The sequence below is a fragment of the Nuphar pumila genome, chromosome 5, assembly GCF_984573655.1.
Source record: "Nuphar pumila chromosome 5, dmNupPumi1.hap1.1, whole genome shotgun sequence".
In the NCBI taxonomy this organism is placed as follows: domain Eukaryota; kingdom Viridiplantae; phylum Streptophyta; class Magnoliopsida; order Nymphaeales; family Nymphaeaceae; genus Nuphar; species Nuphar pumila.
In genome coordinates, this window is record NC_143253.1 from 134730243 (window position 1) to 134751466 (window position 21224).

Here is a 21224-nt window from a genome sequence, read left to right on the forward strand (position 1 = left end):
GAAATGCTTATAAGAAACCTTTCATCATATCATTCCTCATTCACTAATCAATGCCACTCATCAAAATAAAGAACGAAGAACAGACGACCAAGCAAGTACATAACGAATACCATTAAATAAGTAATAACAAAGTTTCCTTGGAAAGCAACTCTCTCTATCTCATACATATACAAGAGGAAAGAAAAGGAATACGCAACTCAGATAGATATTGTAATATTAACTGTGGACAATATCAGAGTCCCAAACTTCGTCACAAAATAAAATTTTGAAGTAGAAAGTGAAATCCTAGGAAGATGGTCCTTCCATACGAATGTAGTCATAGAGGATCCCTTGGAAAGGACTCGAGCTTCTTGCCTGGGTGAGGAAGATGGTATTGTCACCTTCTATAAGCCAGGCATTCACAATGTCAATGTTGAACAGCCAATATAGTCCATGGATTCCATGCCTAGCTATCGCATTGTCCATACCGATCCTACCAGTTGCAAAATGAGGAGGGTTTGCCTTTGGATCGTTGAACCGAACCTTAGCCAATTAAAAACTATGTTAGAACACAAATTAACTTTAAGAAGCTAGAAATTAGATTGAAGTATATCAGTCAGGAACTATGCCTGCAAGTCGGATATTGCAGCAGATGCAAGCGCGATTCTGAGCTTATATGTCCCACTTTGGCTTAGTGTATTGAGTTCGAATTTTATCTGCCATGTGGTTGGTTGGTATCCATTATCCTTCCACCTGCATGATGATGAAATATTTCTAAGTAGCAGATGGATATTGGTTTTCTTCGACAATGAAAGTGATGGCAATTTTATTTGCCATGAGGTTTGCTATTACAAAACCAGAAGCCCAACTTCATGCTCAAACCAATGAAACAGAAACCTCAAAATCAATCAAAGAAAACATGGAATCAAGTAATTAGATTTCTCACACTACAGAGGACTAATTAAATTACAGCAACAGCATGACTGAGAATCATACCTGGTAACTTGGGCAAAAAACCAGTCCTTTGTATAGTCACTGACACCAATTGTGTAGACAAGATCATCATCCGGGTATAAGTCAGCATACCTCTCCCACAATCCATATTGCCTAAACCTAGCCACATAAGGCAGTAAAATTATCATGTGCAGAGTTGTCAAACACTAGAATAAATATTTCAACTCATTACAGCAATGAAAAGTTTTTCCTAGATATACCAGAATCGTTTCCTTTTCTTCCAACAAACATTTGATAATACAAGCCACAAGTTCCAAGAATATTAGAAGAAAATTTAGCCCTAGAATGTCAGTCTCACTACATGTAAAGCAGGCATGTGATTCTTATTGATAATCTGATGTAGGTAAAACGTGATAACCACTTTCTCTCTTTCTAATTATGGAAACAGTGACCAAATAGGGCTACTCTTATCCCTATTAGCATCATGCCCTCATAAGGGTGTTGAATGGAAGCAGAACCTATAAAGGCATTAAAATTGCATAATGTCCAGCTGCTCTGTCCCACTTTCATGGCAATAGCAGCCACTCAACCACATTCACATGGCATTGGTGACTGGTCGTATTCTTAGGCCTCGTTTGTTTCATGCAACTTTCATGGGAAAGTGCTGAGCTGGAAATCCTGATGTAATCCTTTCCCACCATGAATGAAACAAACATCAAATCATCATAGTGGGAAAGTGCCATGCTGGCACAAGTGGGCCTCAGTTTTTCAAACCACCAACCACTTTTTATCTGTAAATCCTTTCATACCTTCCCCCGTATGAAAGCTTTCACATGGGAAGGCTGAGCTGGCAGAATTTTTAGACATCCATGCCCATTCTCATGTAAAGCATTTCCTTTACATGGGAATGAAACAAACGAGCTGTTAGTGAAACATAAAAACTGAACAAAAGCTGAAATATCATATACTAACATTTTAGAGGCAGTCAGCGAAGTAAATACAGATATCCTGCTGCAGATTAGAGATTATTGACATGTAAATAGGAAAAGAATGCTGTCTAGACGAGACTTCAAACAATAACAGTATTATATCTCATCAGAAGCTTTATCTTTCATCAGGTACTCCAGGTCACAGTCTTTTCCTTTTATAAATCAATATTTTTTCTATCATTCTGAACAAAACTATTTGATAGTCAATCCCCAATTCTTGATATTTTCAGAGGATATGTAAATGCTCAAGCTTATAGAAGGCACAGACTTCACCCTTGTTGATAAAGACACGGAATTCAACAGAGGTGTTAAGGAGTTAGCCCAAAGAGATGCCAACCAAGAGACGAACAACTAAATAAATCAAAATGGGGAACTACTTGCAGTATGATAGTAGGACCATGAAAAGGTTCCGAGTGAATCTCAGTGCATCAGAAGACGACAAGTGTGCTTATTCCTTAACATAATCTTGTAACCAGGTGATTTCCCTCAGGTGGAGAAACAATTTGTTGGCTCTGGCAGTATCTTTTACCGAAAGGAGAAGCCAATGTAATAAAACATTCTTGCACTTATTACTCTTGCCATCAAGTCATCCACCAATGACCGGGGGTCCACTTTATGATGTGTATGCTAACAAATCATGCCATGCAAATCACAATGTCTTCAAGAGATCACATTGAACACTATCCAACCTTTTCTCTTAAGAAGCATTACTCTGTCCATGCATGGCCTTCTAGATTGCCACTATTTGTTGACCTTTCAGCTGCAACTAAGACACAAAAAATTTTGACCACCAGCAACGGTTTGCCCTGCATCTCTCCAAAGATAAGGAGCAATGAAATCACCCACTGGAACCATAAAAGATATCAGAGTATAGCATCCCTGTCAGGCCGAGGTCCCTTAAATAGTATTGTCAATTATTTTTTGATAGGCAGGCTGGGGGATAACCCCTGTGGTTTCGAACAAGAGGTTATGATAGTGTGATCTAACCATTCAGCTCATTCAACCCCAAATAGTATCATCATATATTGCCAACCTATCATTCCAAGGATACTTTTATGCTTTTTAACATTAATTAGTGAATGCGCATCGGTATTACCTTTCCAGATATGACTTCATTAACTACACAGGAATAAATAGATTCTTGTATCCAATGATCTTTAGGAAATGTGAGGAATGAGCATGTTAAATTAATGTCTTACAGCTAACAATCTTCTCAAAGGAGACCATAGCCATACCGACCGCTTACCATGATCAACATTTGGAAGATTACCCACTCCAATGGGCCCATTTATTAGTTGGTACCACCAAAGGTATCTTGCAGATTAGGTGAAATTTAAATGTTTGAAACCGATGACAAAATATTGTCACTTTTTTTCACATTTATAAAAAGAGTTCATTATGGTTCCATAAAAATGCAATTAAGCAGCTATACTGGAGTCCGGATCGGGTGCAATCACTTGGCACAAAATTTGTGAATTAAGCACCTGATTGCCCTCCATCAGGACTTGGGCCCCCAACTGACAGGCCTGTCCCCAAGATGGAGGGTGATCAGGTGCTTAATGCACAAATATTTGTGCAATCATATTGCACCTGATCTTTTCATGCTATACTCCAAGAGCTCAAGCATTTCCCAGAAAGGTAAATAGAAAGCTTTCAACACAAGCATCAAAAGCATGTATATTATGGTATGTATTACTACTACTATTATCATAAGGAGTATTTCAGTTCTATCCTGTTTTTTGCCACTGCTGTTAGTCTGTTTGTATTGTTAAGAGGTATCTAGAGTTTACATTATGCCTATAAGTATACCTCTTGGATATACGTGCATACAGAAAACTGGTCTTAGTCTGAAAGATCAAACAATCTATGATAATAAATATACTTGCAAAATATTAAGGGTACTATCTGACTATTAAATGGCCATGACATAGCCATATGATGTATGTAGGGGTGCATGCAACCTCAGCCGACCTGAGCCTTTCATGCACATAGTACATGCACTCTTAAGCTCGAAGATGGATGACTCCCCCCACCTTCTCATGCTAAACCAGTGTTATCAAAAACGCGCCTCAAGGCGCAAAAAGCGTGCCTCGCCTCAAGGCAAGGGCCTTTGTGCCTTGAGGCGCAAGCATGAAGCGTAAAATCATTGAGGCGTACGCCTGATACACCTTGAGGTGTACGCCTCGAGGCGAGGCGAGGCGCGCCTCACGGTGAGGCACGCACGCCTCATATTGTTGGTCAAATGAGGGTCAAAGTCCTCATTTGACCAAAAGTGAAATGTTACCCCCGACCCTAATGAGGGTCGGGGGCCCTAATTGTTCTCTCTCTCTCTCTCTCTCTCGTCTCTCACAGTCTCTCCCTTCTCGGCCTCCTCCTTCTCGCCGGAAGCAGCTGCGACGCCGGCAGCCCTTGCCAAACCCCAAGTAACCCCGACCCCCTTCATTCTTTTTCCTTCGTATCTGCCTCCCTCTCTTCAATCTCTCCATACGGCAGGTATCAAGGATTAAAGTTGTTTCTGACTGTTACCTTATATGCAATCAAGTTTCTAGGGAATCATGCTTTTCTTGTGAAGTAATTTTTTTAGTCATTTTTGTGCATGTCCTCTTACAATTCTGTATTGATGATTTTTTTGTATGCTGCTGCTGCTGTCTATCTAGAAGAGCAGATGGGCGTTAGATGCAATCTGAATACTTGGCTGTGGTTGACATTGCTTTGTTATGCTTTGATTGTAGACACTCTTAGTTTTTGGCTGTTTGTTTTTAAGTGCAACTATGTTTTTTTTGTTGATACATTCTTTTGATCTCATATATTTGGTTACTTGTAATGGATGTGACTTGTAGGAGCAGAAAATGCATCAAATTTTGTGTAGTGTGTAGCTTTTACTCAATAAAGAAGTTTAAAGATGTGCAGGGGGTGGCTTTATGCCACTGACTTGCACCATTTCAAATATAGCGTGACTAAACTGTTTAATATTCTCGTTTTACAATAGTTTCCTGATATTCCTTTCTGTGCAGATGATGGTGGTGGCATGGATCCGGATAAAATGAGGCAATGCATGTCACTTGGATATTCAGTAAAGAGAAAGTTAGCAAATACAATTGGGCAATGTGAGCTATTATTTTCTCTGTATTACTCATATTATGCATATTGTTAAAAGAGGAATGTTCTTAGACAGCATTTCTGGATGTAGGCTACTTATCTATCTGTTATCCAATGGAGCATATAGCATTGACTATCGAGTGATGAACTATTTTCATTTGATGAATGCACATATGGAGAGATACTTACATTTTTTAATATGCATTTTGTTGTTAATGTTAATTTTTTATTGAACGAATGCTCATATTTTATTTCTTAGATACTTACATAGATCAAGTTGTTGCATTAATGTTACTTTTACTGTTTTACATGTTAATCTCATATTTTTTCCGTATTTATTTGAGATTTTTTATTTCTTGTTGGTTGTTGCTTCATCAATAAAGCATTTCTTATTTATTTATAATTTTAGATAATTTTTATAATTTTTATAATTTTTTTAAGTTAAATTTTTTTTTGAGGCTTACGCTTTGCGCCTCGAGGCTTACGCCTCGCCTCAGATTTTGGTGGAGCGCCTCGCTACGCTTCAACGCTTTTCAAAACACTGTGCTAAACCAATATAAGTACCATCATAGGAACAACTTTTCATCTTGAAACACCAGGAGGAAACTCCCTACATCTTACTTTAGCTGTTCAATGAGCTACTATGCATATTAGGTAGTATTACTAACATTGTTAAATGAAAATAGATAGATAGATGTAGTTATTTATTCTTGGCTAGGCCAAGGGAAACCCCCCATCACTGATCACACATTGGCAGGCCTCCGGTTGGTAAAACCCTTGAGGTCACCCGTGCTCACCAGGGCTACACCCAGCTTTAACCTTCCGGCAAGGAATGCTCCACATGGGTTTCGAGCTAATAACATCCTGTCAACTTGGTGACATTCACAAGTTGCCCCTACCAGATGAGAAGAAACCTTAACAAGCTTATTGAGCTTTTGATGAGTCTACTTTCAGATTGGAGCTGAAGCTCACCTCATTCAATAGACGAGTGAGTAAGCTCAAGCTTCTTGGAAGAAGCTTGGCTTGTTTTTTTCAGTTGGATGTATGAATAATGAAAAAATATGAATGGGAATTATCCTACTCAAGAGAAAAACCACCACCTAAATTCTAGATATTAAAACTTAGCGGCATTATCATGGGAAAACAAAGTGTGCCTAATATGTATTTTCTAATAACTACCTATTTGAATTGACAATTATGATAGTCCCAGTTTACCCCAAGTCTTCATGCTGTACGACATGACAAGATTAAACATAGACTATCATTCTAAGATCCTGATGGAATATTCAAGCAAGAACTGTACTTACATTACTATTATAGAGGAGGTCCTTACTGCACAACCATGTTCGAATGATCATACAAGGTTGCATATATTGGAATTATATACTAGGACAAGGCTTGAGTATAACAAAAGATGAATTACATGGACAAGATCAAAATAGCAAACCTGTCAGGATGGTTAAGATAGAGTTTATTAACATAAATTGGGTTGGGATCAGGAACATAGAATTCTGCAGCAGAACGGTCAGGAACCCCTATCTCCCACAAGGTAGGACCATCTCTTGGAGGTTCATATACTAGATCACCCAAATCGATATCACTTCCTGCAATAAAACTTCTGCAACAATCATCAGATGCATAATTAATGCACCTAAATTAATGCTCCATATATACTCTTAAAATTCTCACTGATCATGAATGAAAAGATGAGTGACAACATTAAACACAAAATTCAGACGGAAATTGTTTAAACAGAAGTTCTCAGTTTCCTTAGAACTAAATAACATATGAAGAAACAGCCTCCGAAACTCATGCAAGGAAAACAAGATTCTGCACCCTGAAAACCTGAAAATTTTAGAAATATGTGACATGAAGATTAAGTGCAACTCTGGTTCCATTTGGCTCTTTTTCTTCCCTACTATGGTCCCAAATAGTGGCAATATTTTGAAAATATTATGATTTTATGATGATATGTACAAAAACAACAAAATACTCATAAAACAAGATATTTTCAAAGTAAAGTCCATTACCAAAATATTATGAATTTATCATGATATTAACAACCATTTGAACTTTTTATGTTGTTATTTATATATTTGTATATATTTTTCTAAAAAAATTAAATTTTATATCTATGTCAAATGTTTCATCTATTTTGAGAATCTCATTGTTTTATTGTGATGTTTTCAAAGGTTGATATAATACAAAAAAAAATTGCGATATTTTCAGAAGGGATGATGTATTGAAAATATCACACTTTTATTGCGATATTAACATAATAAAATATTTCTATAATATTTTATCTTTATTGTTATCTATATTTATAAATTTAGATATGCTGATATTTTCCCAAGAAAAAACAGATTTTTCAAAATATTGCATGATCTTCTTGAGAATGAGATTAGTGACAATTGTTTTATATATGCCATGACAAAATTTTAATTTATCACAAGATTTTCCCTTGCTGAGGAAATTTTGGTACTGAGATTTGTGACATGACCTCCTACAATCTGTCTCTCTCTGTTAAAAGAAAAAAAAAGACCTAGTTATGTATAGGGTGTTGCTAACATCCATCACATTTACTGGTAGTCAACTCTTTGCCTATGTAACAAGGACTCTTCTAACAGGGTCAATTTCTGTCCAAAAGTAAATTCAGTTAACCCTAACCAAGTTCAGTTTTATCTTATATTATATATATAAATACATAAATGCACACACATACATGTAGTGTTAACTTAAAACTGTTAAAAATTATATATATATATGAGTAATGAGTCTGTGCTAAACTCATTTGGTGCTAAACCACGAGATAAATGGGTTTTTTGGGATTTTTTCATTTTATTTTTAAATTCTGACCGTACATATGTGATCTATGTACTTGATTTTATAGGGGTCAGCTCAAGGTTGCCAAACTAGGAAGCGGAAGCAAGAAACGATACGGGAAGCGAAAGCGAGAAGCGAAGCATTTTAAAATTTATAGGAAGCGGGAAGCGAAGTATCGATTTAAAAGCAAATTATTAAAAAAATGAAGCAATATGGCAATTGAATAGGAATCGAACAAGAAACAAATAAAAACTAAAATAAAATTGTTTATTCCTATATTTCATGATTTTTCAGTAAAAGAGTTAAATTTTTGTTAAAATCTAACAATGATGGTTACTAATTTAAAGAAAGTACATGGAAAGTGAGTGAAAGCGTGAGAGAACATACATGAAAAACATGAAAAGAAACGTGAGAAAAGCATATAGGAAGCATAGACCATGTGTGTGGGAAGCATAGAAGAAGCGTGGGGGAATCGAGATTCCTATGAAGTTTTGGAAGCGAGGAGTATCGCGCTTCCGAAGCGAGTTTCCCACCTACCTAAGAAACTTCTGGTAACTCTGGGTCAGCTCTTGAAGCATTTGATTCCAACACATGGGTGGGTTTTTATAAAGTTCGAAAAATCAACGGTCCAAAATCTTTATAAATTTTTGAGGCTCCAAACATCATTTTTTTCATCAAAAACACATGATCCAAGTGTGGATTCTTAGTAAATCGACCATGCCCAACACATTTAATTAGCCGAAACTGCATAAAAAGCACCGGAGAAGCCTGAAAAACCCATTTAGCACGTGGTTTAGCACAGAGTTACCAGAAGCTTCTTAGATAGGTGGGAAGCTCGCTTCGGAAGCGCGATACTCCTCGCTTCTGAAACTTGATAAGAACCTTGATTCCCCCACGCTTCTCCTATGCTTTCCACACACTTCATTTATTCATCTTATATGTTCTCTTACTCAACTTTTCATGTTTTTTATGTGTTTTCTCTCACTCTTCTCTCTCACTTCCACGTGCTTTCTCTAAATTGGTAATCATCATTTTTAGATTTTGTTAAAAAATTAATTCTTACACTAAAAAATCATGAAATTTAATATTAGTCACTTTTATTTTAGTTTTTATTTGTGTTTCATTATGATTCACATTCAATTATTATATTTCTTTTTTTCATTCCTCACTTCCCGCTTCCTATACATTTTAAAATGCATCGCTTCTCGCTTCTGCTTCCCGTGTCGTTTTCCGCTTCCACTTCCTAGTCTGGCAACCTTGGTTTAGCACCAAATGGGTTTAGCACGAACTCATTTTCCTATATATATATATATATATATATATATATATATATATACCCTCCCCGCACCCCCACACCCAAGGTATTGCAAAATCTTTGTTTTCATTCAAGAAAGCTGAAAGCTAACCAAACCTATTGCTTCATGAAAATATATGTGGGATTTGGCAGTAGACGAAATGCTAACCTGAAGAAATGCAAACAATTACATCATATTTGTAATCTCCAATGAAACCAGGAACCCATGCATAAACATTGTAATTTCCAACCCAAACATTACTAATAGTGAAAAAACCATCAGCATCAGCTTTGCTCCAAAATTGATATCCCTGAAAAAAACAGGATAATATACATATGCATGAAACAACTATTACTGCGAGTTTTTTTATTAAGGCATATTCCTAGTAAGCACTTGACTGTTTAACAGAAAGGGACATGCTTCCATATTATTGTTTCCACTTTCCAGAATTGCACAAACATGTACTTGCACCAAGGGTAGACTCACCTTGCATTCCCGCTGCCAAGACCCAGCTTCTCCAGGTAAAGCTAAACCCACATAAGCCAAGCCTGCAGAAAATGCTTCCTCACTGACATACCTGAATAAGACAGACAGATACATAGTACAAAAAATTAGCATAATGTGTACATAGTACAAAAAATTAACATAATGTGGAGAAAAGGGATCATAATATATCAATTCACAGAAGAAATTTAGAGTGCAGTGCCCAATAACCAACAGTTCCAATAACCCAGGGACATGCCAAAAGTTGATGACAACTGGAAAACCAAATCAGACAATGTCCTAAAGAAAGCTTTTGACTCATTTAGACAACAAATGTGCAGATATGCTTGCCTGTCTCTAATCATTAGTCTTCCCTTAACAGAACCTCGTTTATCAGAAGTAGGGAAGTCCTCCGAAGCTGGAAAATCATACGGCCAACTTTCAACTTCAACGATCATCTAAATGGACAAAAAAGAAGACAAAGGTACATGGTAAGCAATTACAGACAAAAAGTGAAAATTCTGTTTTACCATCCTCACAAATCTTGTGAATGCAGTCTTTAAGCTAACTAACTGTAGCCAATTAATTGCAGCTACAGTTTCACAAAGCCCAATATCAGATTAAACCTGCTCTTTTGCATCCTGCCAAAGAAGAAGTGCATCTGATCCAGCCATCCCTGAATTAAGATAAATACAAACAGGACCAAAAACTTTCTTCCAGGGTTCACCATCTCGAAACTTAGGCACAAGATCAACCCCAGAATAGTGGGCACTGAGAAACATCTGTCAAAAGAACAAGCATGAACATAAGAAAAAGCTAATAGGTTTAAGAGAAACAGAGAAGGGACTAGAAATCAAGTGAAAATCTAGCAGCTAAAGAAAAAAAGCATAATTGATTGCAAAAGGATCTGAATTGACCCACCTGCAATTGAGAACTGAATTCTGTCCCATGTGAATGCTTCCATACATAAAATATTTATCTCGAGTTTGTAAAGCAAGATAGCAATATGAACAACTTAATGTACTTACTACCAACCTGGCTGTACATAATTTGACACACTTTCCATATGCAGAAGCATGTTCAGGTGAAGCGTCACAATGAAGGTAGTTGATGGTTGATTAGAAGACCACGTATAACTTTTAACATATAGCGAAACTACTAATTTGGAAAGATTTTCATATCCAAGAATTATATTTATTCCTGATTTATTGAGCCCATAAGACACAGTTCTTTCTCAACACAACCAGATTCTTTATATTTAGTACTTTCCACAGAAGGAACTTTCAAATTGGTCTTCCTCTTCAGCAAAAAAAAAAAATGGAAAAATTAAATCAAGAACAAGTAGATTGCAGGATAAAATGATATTTGCTTCTAGTTGAAGGCTCTTATGAATCATAAACTACAAAGTACCAACTACATGGCACACATATACGCAGAGACCACTCATCTTTTGATAGTGCTGAGTATTTGACAGGATGCTGGCGCAAATTGGTAACAAACAAGTCACAAAATATGCAATTGCTATAAATTAGACAGACAATCCTATTTTGGCAGACATAACCATGTCAATTATTTCAACTTGTCGCTATGTATGGGCCAGATTGTTTTTATTAGAGTTGAGGCATTTCATCCAAAAGTGGAAACGTGGTAAAAGAGTACCCACTTAATCAACAACTTCCATATATGCATTACATGCTATAATGCCTTTTATTCTCTTGGAAGAGAACGACAACAGAAACAATAGACTATTAGCATCTACTGATTGTGCTAGTCAGAAGCTAGAGCCAACAAACATGCAAATCAGTCACTATATTTACATCCGCTGCATTATATGCAAGGGCAACCTAAATAAAAGAACAAAAAGTGTATATCCACAAAGACCACCACATTGTGATTGATACATCTCTAATCTAATGCCAACGATATGATTATCACCAAAATAGTATCTTGGCAGTAAAATTCTCCTACAGTCAATCGTTGTGGCATATGCCATTCCAGATGCAGTTCGTTCAAGGGGTCAAATAGGTTCCTCTACCAAAAACCAGCCATGTTTCTGTGAAATGCAACAACCAGCGGTACAATTTGTAGTTTCAATAATAATATGATCCAACAAGTAAAATAATCTCATTTAACGCTGCAGGATCATGAATTAAAACACAACAAATCATCCTTCCACTCTAGTCTATTTTAATTCCCTATATTGTTACTCGCCGCCTTCTATCTCATATAGTATTTATTTCGGATTTAAGGCAATTTAAAACCGGCTGACAAAATGTCAACAACGAAGCCTCAAATCCATAAATTTAGCTTCATATATGAAGAATTTACAATACCATAAAAAAGACCATGGCATACCAATGAAAAAACCATTTTCTACGACAACCAACTAAATCATTCATTTCATGTCCAAAATCCGAGATACAAGCACAAATATATACACATGACCCACAAACCATAATCAACAAAAACAACTAAATTCATTTATGGTGGGGGGCTGAGACGCTGAAACAAGAGCGGTATAAATCTTAGAACGATGTGAAACCCATGGCAGTGATAGGAACTACAATTGAAAGAAAAAAAACCAAATTGGGTGTTCCAGTTCGGAAGGGGAAAAATGGATACAGGTGAGAGAAACGAAGAGGGTGATGGGAGAGTGTTACTTACAGCAAGGGTGGTAGGCCCCACGTGAGAGGTGAGGTTCTGCTTGAGGGGCCCTCCCGTTCGGAACTCGTCGCTGGGGGTGATCTTCCAGAATCCGATGGGAGGGTCGCTGCAGATCCATCCATGGACCCTGTTGTCCTTGTTGTCACACGAATACTGGTATTTATCATCCACCTGTTTTTTTCAGAAACCCCTTAGAATTCAGAGAGAGAGAGAGAGAGAGAGAGACGTTAAATGTAACAATGCAAATGTTGGGCAGTTTTTAGTAAATTTTTGATACGTTAGTAGCTTTTCTGTAAATTATTCTATAAAGATTTATTGTTTTTTTTTCTTGGGAGTACAAATACAGTGTGGACAGTAGGGACGACGCTTCATGAAAAGGCCAGATCCAAACACGAAACTAGAAATGCCAAAATTTCTCATGGACCGTTGTCTCGGTCAATTGATGTGCACGAAGGTGACATGGGTTTTAGATCAAACAGAAAGAAACCATGCAATCTTAACTCAGAACACGCAGTTGGCTCACAAAGGCTCCGCCTTCATTGTTAGGAGTGACCATGGTTTGTCAGCTAAAATAGGATGACCATGGTTTGGAACTCACGGGAACGTCCCTTATCACAAGTTCGAAGCTGGGTGTACTCTCTTATGAGCACAGGTGGCCTCAAGGGTTCTTTTTTTAAAGGCAAGCTGGGCTGGGGTCCCCCACCCGTTATTATTCAACGTACCACTGACCTGCAACGTCCCATCATAAGGAAAACCTGCCAATGTGCAATTGGTGACGGGAGATTTTTCCCATGGCTTAACCCCTCAAAAAAGGAAAAAAAAATTCAGAAACCTAACCCATTTAGTACGGGACCAACTCCCCTGTCAATGAGCCCAACCAGGTCAATTTGGATATGCCAGGCCTAAGCCTAGTCTGCTCGGTACCCAACCCACCAGACAAGCAGACCATGGGCCTAGCTAGCCCTTGATAGATTATTACACTGAAACATGGACACACAGCAAAGCTTTCTCACCTCTCCTTTAAGGTCAGGGTTGATTGGGTTTACTAGAAGTACTGCTTCAGGGTAAGCCAATGGTTGACCTCGGCCGGCGAAGCGATCATCAGGCATGGGCATTATCCTTTGGCGATTATCTGCTATGGCCATGTAGTGGAACCTATCATTCATGGCACATAGTTATATCATAAACCAGGAAAAATAGGATTCACAAAACTCTTGATTTGGGGAAAGAAAAAGAGTAGAAGATTAGATCAAGTTCATGAATTTCAAGTGGAATTAACCATTGAAGTTCATGAACTTGTTTGCATCTCATTTGATGCCAACATACCCTCAGCTCATTATTTAGGCTTTCGAAAATATAAGAAATAAGAATAAGGAGATCCAATGGTTTGGGACAGAACACAGGGGATGCCCCTATAAAAAAAAAAGGGGTTCTCCCTAATTAAAGAGTGAGCCCTAGTGTACTTGGAGAGCAGATCAGGTGATCTGCCAAATCACTTTAAGTGATTTGACGTCTTCACTGTCCATTGCTTCATCCCACAACTTATGGACGGTGAGGATGCTAAATCAATTTTCTTAAAGTGTTTTGATGTGCTCTCGTGTACTTTCCCCCTACACTTTATAAGTGCCCTCCCTGAAGAACCAAACAAGAAAGGGGTGATGAAAAAAATAATACTTGTCTTTTCTTAGCTTAAAAGCGATCCTTGTCTCGGCAACATTGAAATCAGGCCATCCTTCCAAATGTTCATAGATGGCATAACTGTAAAATCCTGACTGGCCACGGAGCATGATAAATCTGCATGTTCAATCTTTAGATAAATATCAATATGATAACTAAAACTACCTTGCTCACCCAGTTTATAGGAGGAAAAACCCATATCCCCTCACCCATGAGTTTTGTGTTGGATTTTTTGGATCGAGTCCAATCCAAGGTGACCTGGTTTGACACAAGACACTCAAAAGGCAAAGGAGAAAGTGAGAGAGGGTTATTCACGTTAATAAAGGTACGTAAGGGTTCACATGCATGTAACCTCCACTCTCTCTCCCCTATATAAAGAGAGACATGGTTGCTTGACGAGTGCAATCAGCTCTCTCTCTCTCATTTGAGTTCAGGGTCCTGCTTACCTTTTGACCTGACAGCTTGAGCTTATCGTGGGTATCAATAGGTTGAAGATAACACCAAACTCCCGCATCTACCCGGCCAAGTTTCATCCGGATTGACTATGGCGGGATCCGGTATGTTTTCGTTCTCCATGTATTTTTTTGCCAACATTTTTAACTTGTTCCATCTACTTGGTGACTTTGGTGAGTCACCCCTGAGTGAAGCCCTCATGTGCTATGATTTCTTTGTGTTACCTTAGTTTTCGAGCAATTGAGTTTCACTCATCCCTTATGTCATCCCCAATCTTCATTACACTTTTAAACCTTATGATGCATGTTGTTTTGATCAAATTGGATCCTATAGATGGATTCAACATGGTCTATTTAATAAGAATCGACCCATGAATCATATTTTTTATTGAAAAAAGTGTTTTTTTTTTCAACCTTTGATTTTTGAATTGCCAAAAACTCCTGCACGCAAGTCAGATTTCAGCAATTTAAATGTAGATCTTCATTAAATAAATGATGTAGATTACATGTGGAGTCCGATTTTTGACCAAAACAATTTGCATTAATGAAATTCCAAGAAGGGTATGAAGATAGGGATGACATAGGGAACAACGAAACCGATTTGGTTTTAGTGAGTGTATTGGACCCTTAATGAATGTGTTGAATCTCACATCTTAAGAGAACACACAAGCTGGCAAACACATAATAGTGTCTTGACAGGACCAGAATCACGAAATCTGTCTCAAGTTCATGGATTAGTGCACCCTTAACATTTCTACTAGTAATAGAATTTATGAGTTCATGAACTTGGTCATGCTTCATGGTGCAATTTAAGGCATCATATATATATATATATATATGAGAGAGAGAGAGAGAGGTACACCTTTTGTCGATATTGAGAGGGACAACCTTGCCTTTAAGAGAAGGATCCCACGTCCTTGTGAAGGAGACCTCAATCTGGTTTTCATTCTGTAACACAACACTAAAACTTGTTCCCTTTATCCTGCAAGAAGTGCTTTTATCTCAGTACATCTTGCATTTATTCACAAGTTGTTCGTATGTGAATGCTCGGATACCAAACTCAAATTTAAGGTCGAGTATTTGACATATACGTTCTCTGAACCAAAATATTCATTTTGGTTTGTTTCATGCTCTTTCTTAAGAAATGGAGTCTCTTTATTAGAAAGCGTGAAACAAACATGTCCATGAAAAAAATATGGTGAGACCCACGCAATAAATGCAAAAAGGTAGCTTTCCCATCAAAATGGGTTCATACCTCTCTCATGAGGAAGCACTTTTCCTGTAAAGTGGCCTTTTCAAAAGAAAAAGGCTTCCTTTTGGTTGGGGGTGTAACAAACGCCCCCTCAATCTCTCAATCGATATATTTCCACCTGGCCTTCTCTCTCTCCTGGCCCCCCTTCTTTTTTTTTAGGCAAGTTGGGGTTAGGCAGACCCCCTACCAGTTACACAATGATATCATTAGGATTCGAACTTGCAACACGATACCATTGAGATTCGAACTTGCAACGTCCCAACACAAGGTGATGTGCACTAGCTGCTCCTACCAGACAAGCAGGGCCCCCTTTTTTATTTCTACACCAAATAAAACCCCTTCATCACTGGCCACACAATGACAGTCTTAACACCCACCCCAAGAGCATCAAGGAGTATACCCAGCTTCAACATTGCGGCAAGGGGGTGGTTCTTTGAGTTTACATGGGCTTTAGATAAGCAATCTATAGAACAAAATTCAGATCCCAATACCATGGGATTTGATCCATATCAAATCCTTTGACAGCCCTATAGTGTTGTTAAACGATTCTAAAAAGTTGAGTGCTTACACATCAAATATTCCAGGCCCATTTGGTTCACTCCAAACTAGATCCCAGTACCTGCCACAATATTCACAAGCTTTACTATAAAGTGAAGGATGTGTCATTTACATAAATGATCTTTTCAAATTTAAACTTAATTAAACCGTTTTTTTTTTTTTTTGAGAAAATACTTAAACCTATCAGTAAAAAGAAATATCAACTTGGGTTTGAGAGGCCTAAGAATTAAGTGGGGTTATACTTTGATAACTTTTATTTTGATATTTACACACAGAAACCACCGCCAGTATCATAGACCTAGCCACGGTGGCTCAGCCATCACTGTCCTGACAGCGTAAAACTTTGATAACTTGCTCGCAGATTTTTTTTTTTTTTGGTTTCTCGTTTAACCTTAAAATGTATTGATCTTTAGATCAACAGAAGGCTTCAAGTTATATAAAAGATCAAAATTGGGAGTAGTAGAGAGAAAAAGTGAATAATATTTGAAATTTTTTGTTTCCATGGGCAGTTTTGCTTAACCACAGCTTCAGCCGCTTCTTGGAATTTTCTAAAATATTGAGTATATTCTTTCATTAAGTGAAAAACTTTGGTGATATTTGAAAATGATCCCAGAAAAGATTAAGCTTGGCCAAGGTTAAAGCTATCTGGGACTATATATTTTCACTTCAAAGAGAATAAAGAAATAAGAAAAGAGCAAAAAAAAAGAAGAAGACAGGATACATACCCTCTATTCACTTCTTCATTGAGGATTTCTAGTAAATTGTCAAGCCCATTGTATTTTATTCCAGTGACGATCCCCTCGGGTTTAGACAACTTGACTTGGACGATTCCATTGTCGAGCACCACCTGCTCCCAAAAGTTTTTGTACTTCTCAATCTAATTTGACAAACTATGCCTTTTCACATCATGAATGTAGAAGCAGATCCACTGTTAGGAACACCTCTAAAGTGTTCGGCCCAACACCCGGGTGTCAACGGGTTGGGTTTGGTGGAATCAGAATTGGACCATATTTTTGGATATGGTATCGGGTCCACTATAAGAAAAACCATATCCAGACCCGATAAAAACAACATGAGCCAAAACCCGGTAAAACTATATTTTTTTTTATCATTTTTACATTGAAAATTTGTGGGTCTTAATCAAACTCAGGTTAAAATTTCACAAACTATACCCGGGTCCATGTACTAATCGAACCTTTGGGTCCGGACCTGGGCCTTCTTATTTATCACCATACTCGGACCCTATAGGGTTTGGTTCGGGTCGGGTCTGAGTAAACCAGGCCTGTTGACACCCCTAGCCGGGTGCCATGTAGGGGTGTCAGAGGTGTCAACTGGTTGGGTTTGACCGAGACCTGATCTGTACCCAAACCCTATGGGTTTGGTGATAAATAAGAATGTCCGATTAGAATGTGGGTCGAACCCAAAGAGTCCGATTAATATATAGATCTGGGTATGGTTTGTGAAATTTCATAGCAAACCTGGGTCTGACCTGAGTTCCAACTAATGTCCACAATTTTTTAATGTAGAAAAGATAAAAAGAAATGATATTTTACCAGTTATGGTCAGAGTCTGGTTCATGAAACCCTTATATGGTCTGGATATGGTTTCTTATGGAGGGTCCGATTGGACCCAGTACCATATCTCAAATCAGGTTTGAGTCGTGTTTTAATTACCTGAGTCCAAACCAAACCTGAAGAATTAACCCACCATAGGCCTTTTTTTTTTGTGGCAAGCTGGGGCAGAATAGTTATCAAGCAAGCTGGGGCATAACCTTTTTGGGTTTGAACCCGAGATCATCCGTTATGTGTGGAGTTTTTGCTCATTATAGTACCCATCTATACAACGGAATCTTGAAACCCAAAATAGGTTCTATCAAATCTGATTGTATGATATGAACAATTAATGCAAAGTATGATTAAAACAAAAAAACAAACTAGGTACTCAAAAAAGCATCATCTAATGCATATCATAATTAAAATTGGCCCTCAGCTATTATGCAGTGGCATGATATGTGGTCACATGGTAGTTTACTCCTTTAAGAATATGATGAAATGGTCCATACATGGCGGTCTTGGGTCTCCAGTCTTACACCGAGGGGGGCCATCCACCTGAACCTGTTAACTGAGGTTCACCTGCAGGTTGAAAAACAGCACGGTGATAAGGCTTGGTCAATCATTTGGAGGACTCGATCGACTAAAATTGTGCCATGGATGTAGGCTCGTATACGAGCCCACAAGCCAAGCTTGAGGTGTTCAAGTTTTCGCTCATTTATGTATCGAATGAAACCGAGAGCGAGCTCAAGCTGAATAAGCCAAGCTCGAGCTAGCTCGTTTTCCAAAAAAAAAAAATTAAGAAGCTTGTAAGGCAAAAAAGGATGTAATATGGAAACTTTTCAAGAGGTCATCCCAGTACTACTCTTGTCTAAGCACGCTTAACTTCGAAGTTTTGATAAAATTTGATACATTAGTTCTGATATACAAAGAAATAATTTTAAAAGCTAAATATAATAAAATTTAATCTCTAGACCGAGTCAGCCGAGCTCAGGCTTACTCGTTTACAGAAAAAATGCATTGCTCCAAAGTCTGAAAGCAATAAAATTAAACTCTAAACATATTGTTTCCAAGCTAAAAACTTGAACTTGAACTTCTGAAAATGAAAAACAATACAACCAAAAACTTGAACTATTTAATTATCATATACCATAAAAGTGATATAAAATATATTAATTACTACTTAAAGAGCCTGTATGAGCCAGCTCCAACTTTGCGGCAAGGGACACCACTGGTGGGTTTCGAACTTGAGTTTTTATGGTAAGGCTTTCCTGCAATATATATGAGCTACTGTTTTTCTCTTTCTCTAAAACATATCTAAATATGAAAAGTTAATAGAGAACACATTTGCAAGATCAAATTAAGCAAACACCTGCAACTGTACTTTTGTGAAACTGGTTAGGAGTAAAAAATGGGTGATGACCACTCGAAACCTGCACGAGTATGACCATGGTCAGTTGATCATCAAGGCTCGAGCACGGCTCAGTCTAGTTGTTAGACCTGCAGTAGGCTGCATCCTCGGACAACCTGAGCCGTGACTGGGTTTGACCAAGGAGCTCATGGAAGACCAACGGGCTGCACCCACTGGCAGAGTCGGACCCACATGTAGGCTCGTGCTGGTACGAGCTGAGCCTTGAGAAGTCATGATTTCAATAGAGAAAAAAAAAAGAGAAGAAAAACTCAACCTTTGAGGTGCTGGGTGAGATGAAAGAAGGCTTGTGTGTGGGAGAAGAAGCGAGAGACACCATGGTTTTTGAAGGATCGTGTTTGGCTTCTTCCTCTCGAAATCTTGGGTTGGAAACAAAGCTTCACCTTTCTCTAAAACTCCTTTATGGTGTCTTTGAAGCCAAGTTGTTACTTGTTCCTTTGCCGACATTCAATCTGTGAATCCGGCCACGCGTCCAGATAAGAAATAAAATATTTTGGCTTATGTCAGCACAGACTACTTGGTCACAAATTAAGATAGGGGCACGACCCGACTCGTGACACGAGCTCAACACGCAATTTCGTTTTTTTTTTTTTTTTTGAAAAAAATAGGACATGAGGAAGCGGATCTTCAGAATTTGTCTAATCAATAAAAACTAATCTTTGTTAGTCACCAATCAAATTTTATTTTTATTAAAGCATTATTAATATATGAAAGTAATGCTAGTACGTGTTTGGATCTTTGTCGGCGTATCAGACTCGTGTCACCGAGGACATGCCACCAAAATGGTGTGTCCATGTGATGTATCCAAACTAGTTAAGCCGAGGGCAGGAACCAGGAATAATTTAAACTAGGGTGGACCTAAATGCATAGTAAAAAGAAAAATAAATTTTATGATAATATACATATAAAATAAATAAAAAAAAACAAAAAACCATCAAACTATAACAGAAATTAAGGATAGAATCATGATTATTGTTATTTAAAAAAAAATACATGCTAATTGAAAAAAAAAAAAACATAAAATTCTCATCTATGTTAATTGAAACAAAAAACCTAAAATTTTATGTTCTAACTAAAGTCATGTATTCATTCTCCATGTTTAATGCAAATTAAAATAAAAAATACATAACACAAAGCACACTCCAAAATTCATGTCATTTAAATAAATATAAAATCAAAACCCTAATTCTTACATCATCAATTATGCATTTATGTTAATCAAGCATGTAGAATCATGTTTGATGTTAATTAAAAAAACATAAAAATACTTAAATTAAATATTCATCTTATTTAAAAAAAAAATATCAATATACATATAAATATCATTAAAAATAAATAAATAACTTCAAAACCTAATTAAATATTTATGCTATTTAAAAAATAAAATAAAAACCTCAATCCTAGCAAACATCATTCATAGTTTTCATACATAAGCTAATTAAAACAAAAAATAACAAAACTCTTAAAATTTTAACTAAAATAAAGCATGTGGATCATGTCAAATATTGATTAAAAAATATAAAAATAATTAATTAATATTCATCTCATTAAAAAGTTAAATGCTAATTGAGAAAATATACATAAAAAGCCCTATACATTAGTTATTAAAGTGCAACTATTTAAGAGAAAGCAAATCAAAAACCTAAATCCTAGTCCAAACAAACAATATTTTAAATTTCATTGCTAATTAAAAGAACATAATAAAAACTAATTAAAAAATCATCAAAAACCCTAATGCTAAAAAAGAGCATGAAAAAAAAAAATCGAATGGCAGATGGCCAAACTAGGGCATCAGCTTAACCAAAAGCAAGAAAGAGAGAGAGGCAGGGAGAGAGAGAGAGAGGACTTGGTCCTGTCGCATTGTGGCAGTGGTGTGGGTGGTGCACCGAAGGCGGCCTCCGAACTAGGACCACTGGTCGGAGCCCTTCGAAAGTTCAAGTGAGGTGGCTTGTGGTCGATAGGCCTATCACCTATGTTGTGTGGTTGTGGGGTCGAGGAGAGCCAATGAGGGGCACACAGG

At 37.3% G+C, this 21224-nt stretch overlaps 1 protein-coding gene across 1 annotated transcript; it reads right to left on the reverse strand.

Moving 5' to 3' along the window:
• Window positions 1–158: 158 nt before the first annotated feature.
• On the reverse strand, window positions 159–18329 carry LOC149838868 (uncharacterized). Its single transcript, XM_090007821.1, has 16 exons — window positions 18288–18329; window positions 16951–17072; window positions 16558–16566; window positions 16236–16286; window positions 15278–15397; window positions 13961–14080; window positions 13300–13441; window positions 12287–12457; window positions 10249–10404; window positions 9974–10080; window positions 9626–9716; window positions 9308–9449; window positions 6469–6625; window positions 976–1092; window positions 609–732; window positions 159–522 (listed from the first exon to the last, which is right to left on the reverse strand). The coding sequence occupies exons 1-16, from the start codon at window positions 18327–18329 to the stop codon at window positions 286–288; spliced, it is 1908 nt and encodes a 635-aa protein (XP_089863947.1). The 3' UTR covers window positions 159–285.
• Window positions 18330–21224: the final 2895 nt, after the last annotated feature.

Excerpts from the sequence above, each read along its gene's own strand:
- LOC149838868 (XM_090007821.1), bottom strand. The coding sequence starts at position 18,329 with ATGGCCCCCCTCGGTGTAAGACTGGAGACCCAAGACCGCCAT. Across the intron at positions 15,398-16,235 it reads GGGCCTGGAATATTTGATGT|GATAAAGGGAACAAGTTTTA; the intron begins GTAAGCACTCAA and ends CACTTCTTGCAG. Across the intron at positions 523-608 it reads CTGCAATATCCGACTTGCAG|GTTCGGTTCAACGATCCAAA; the intron begins GCATAGTTCCTG and ends TAATTGGCTAAG.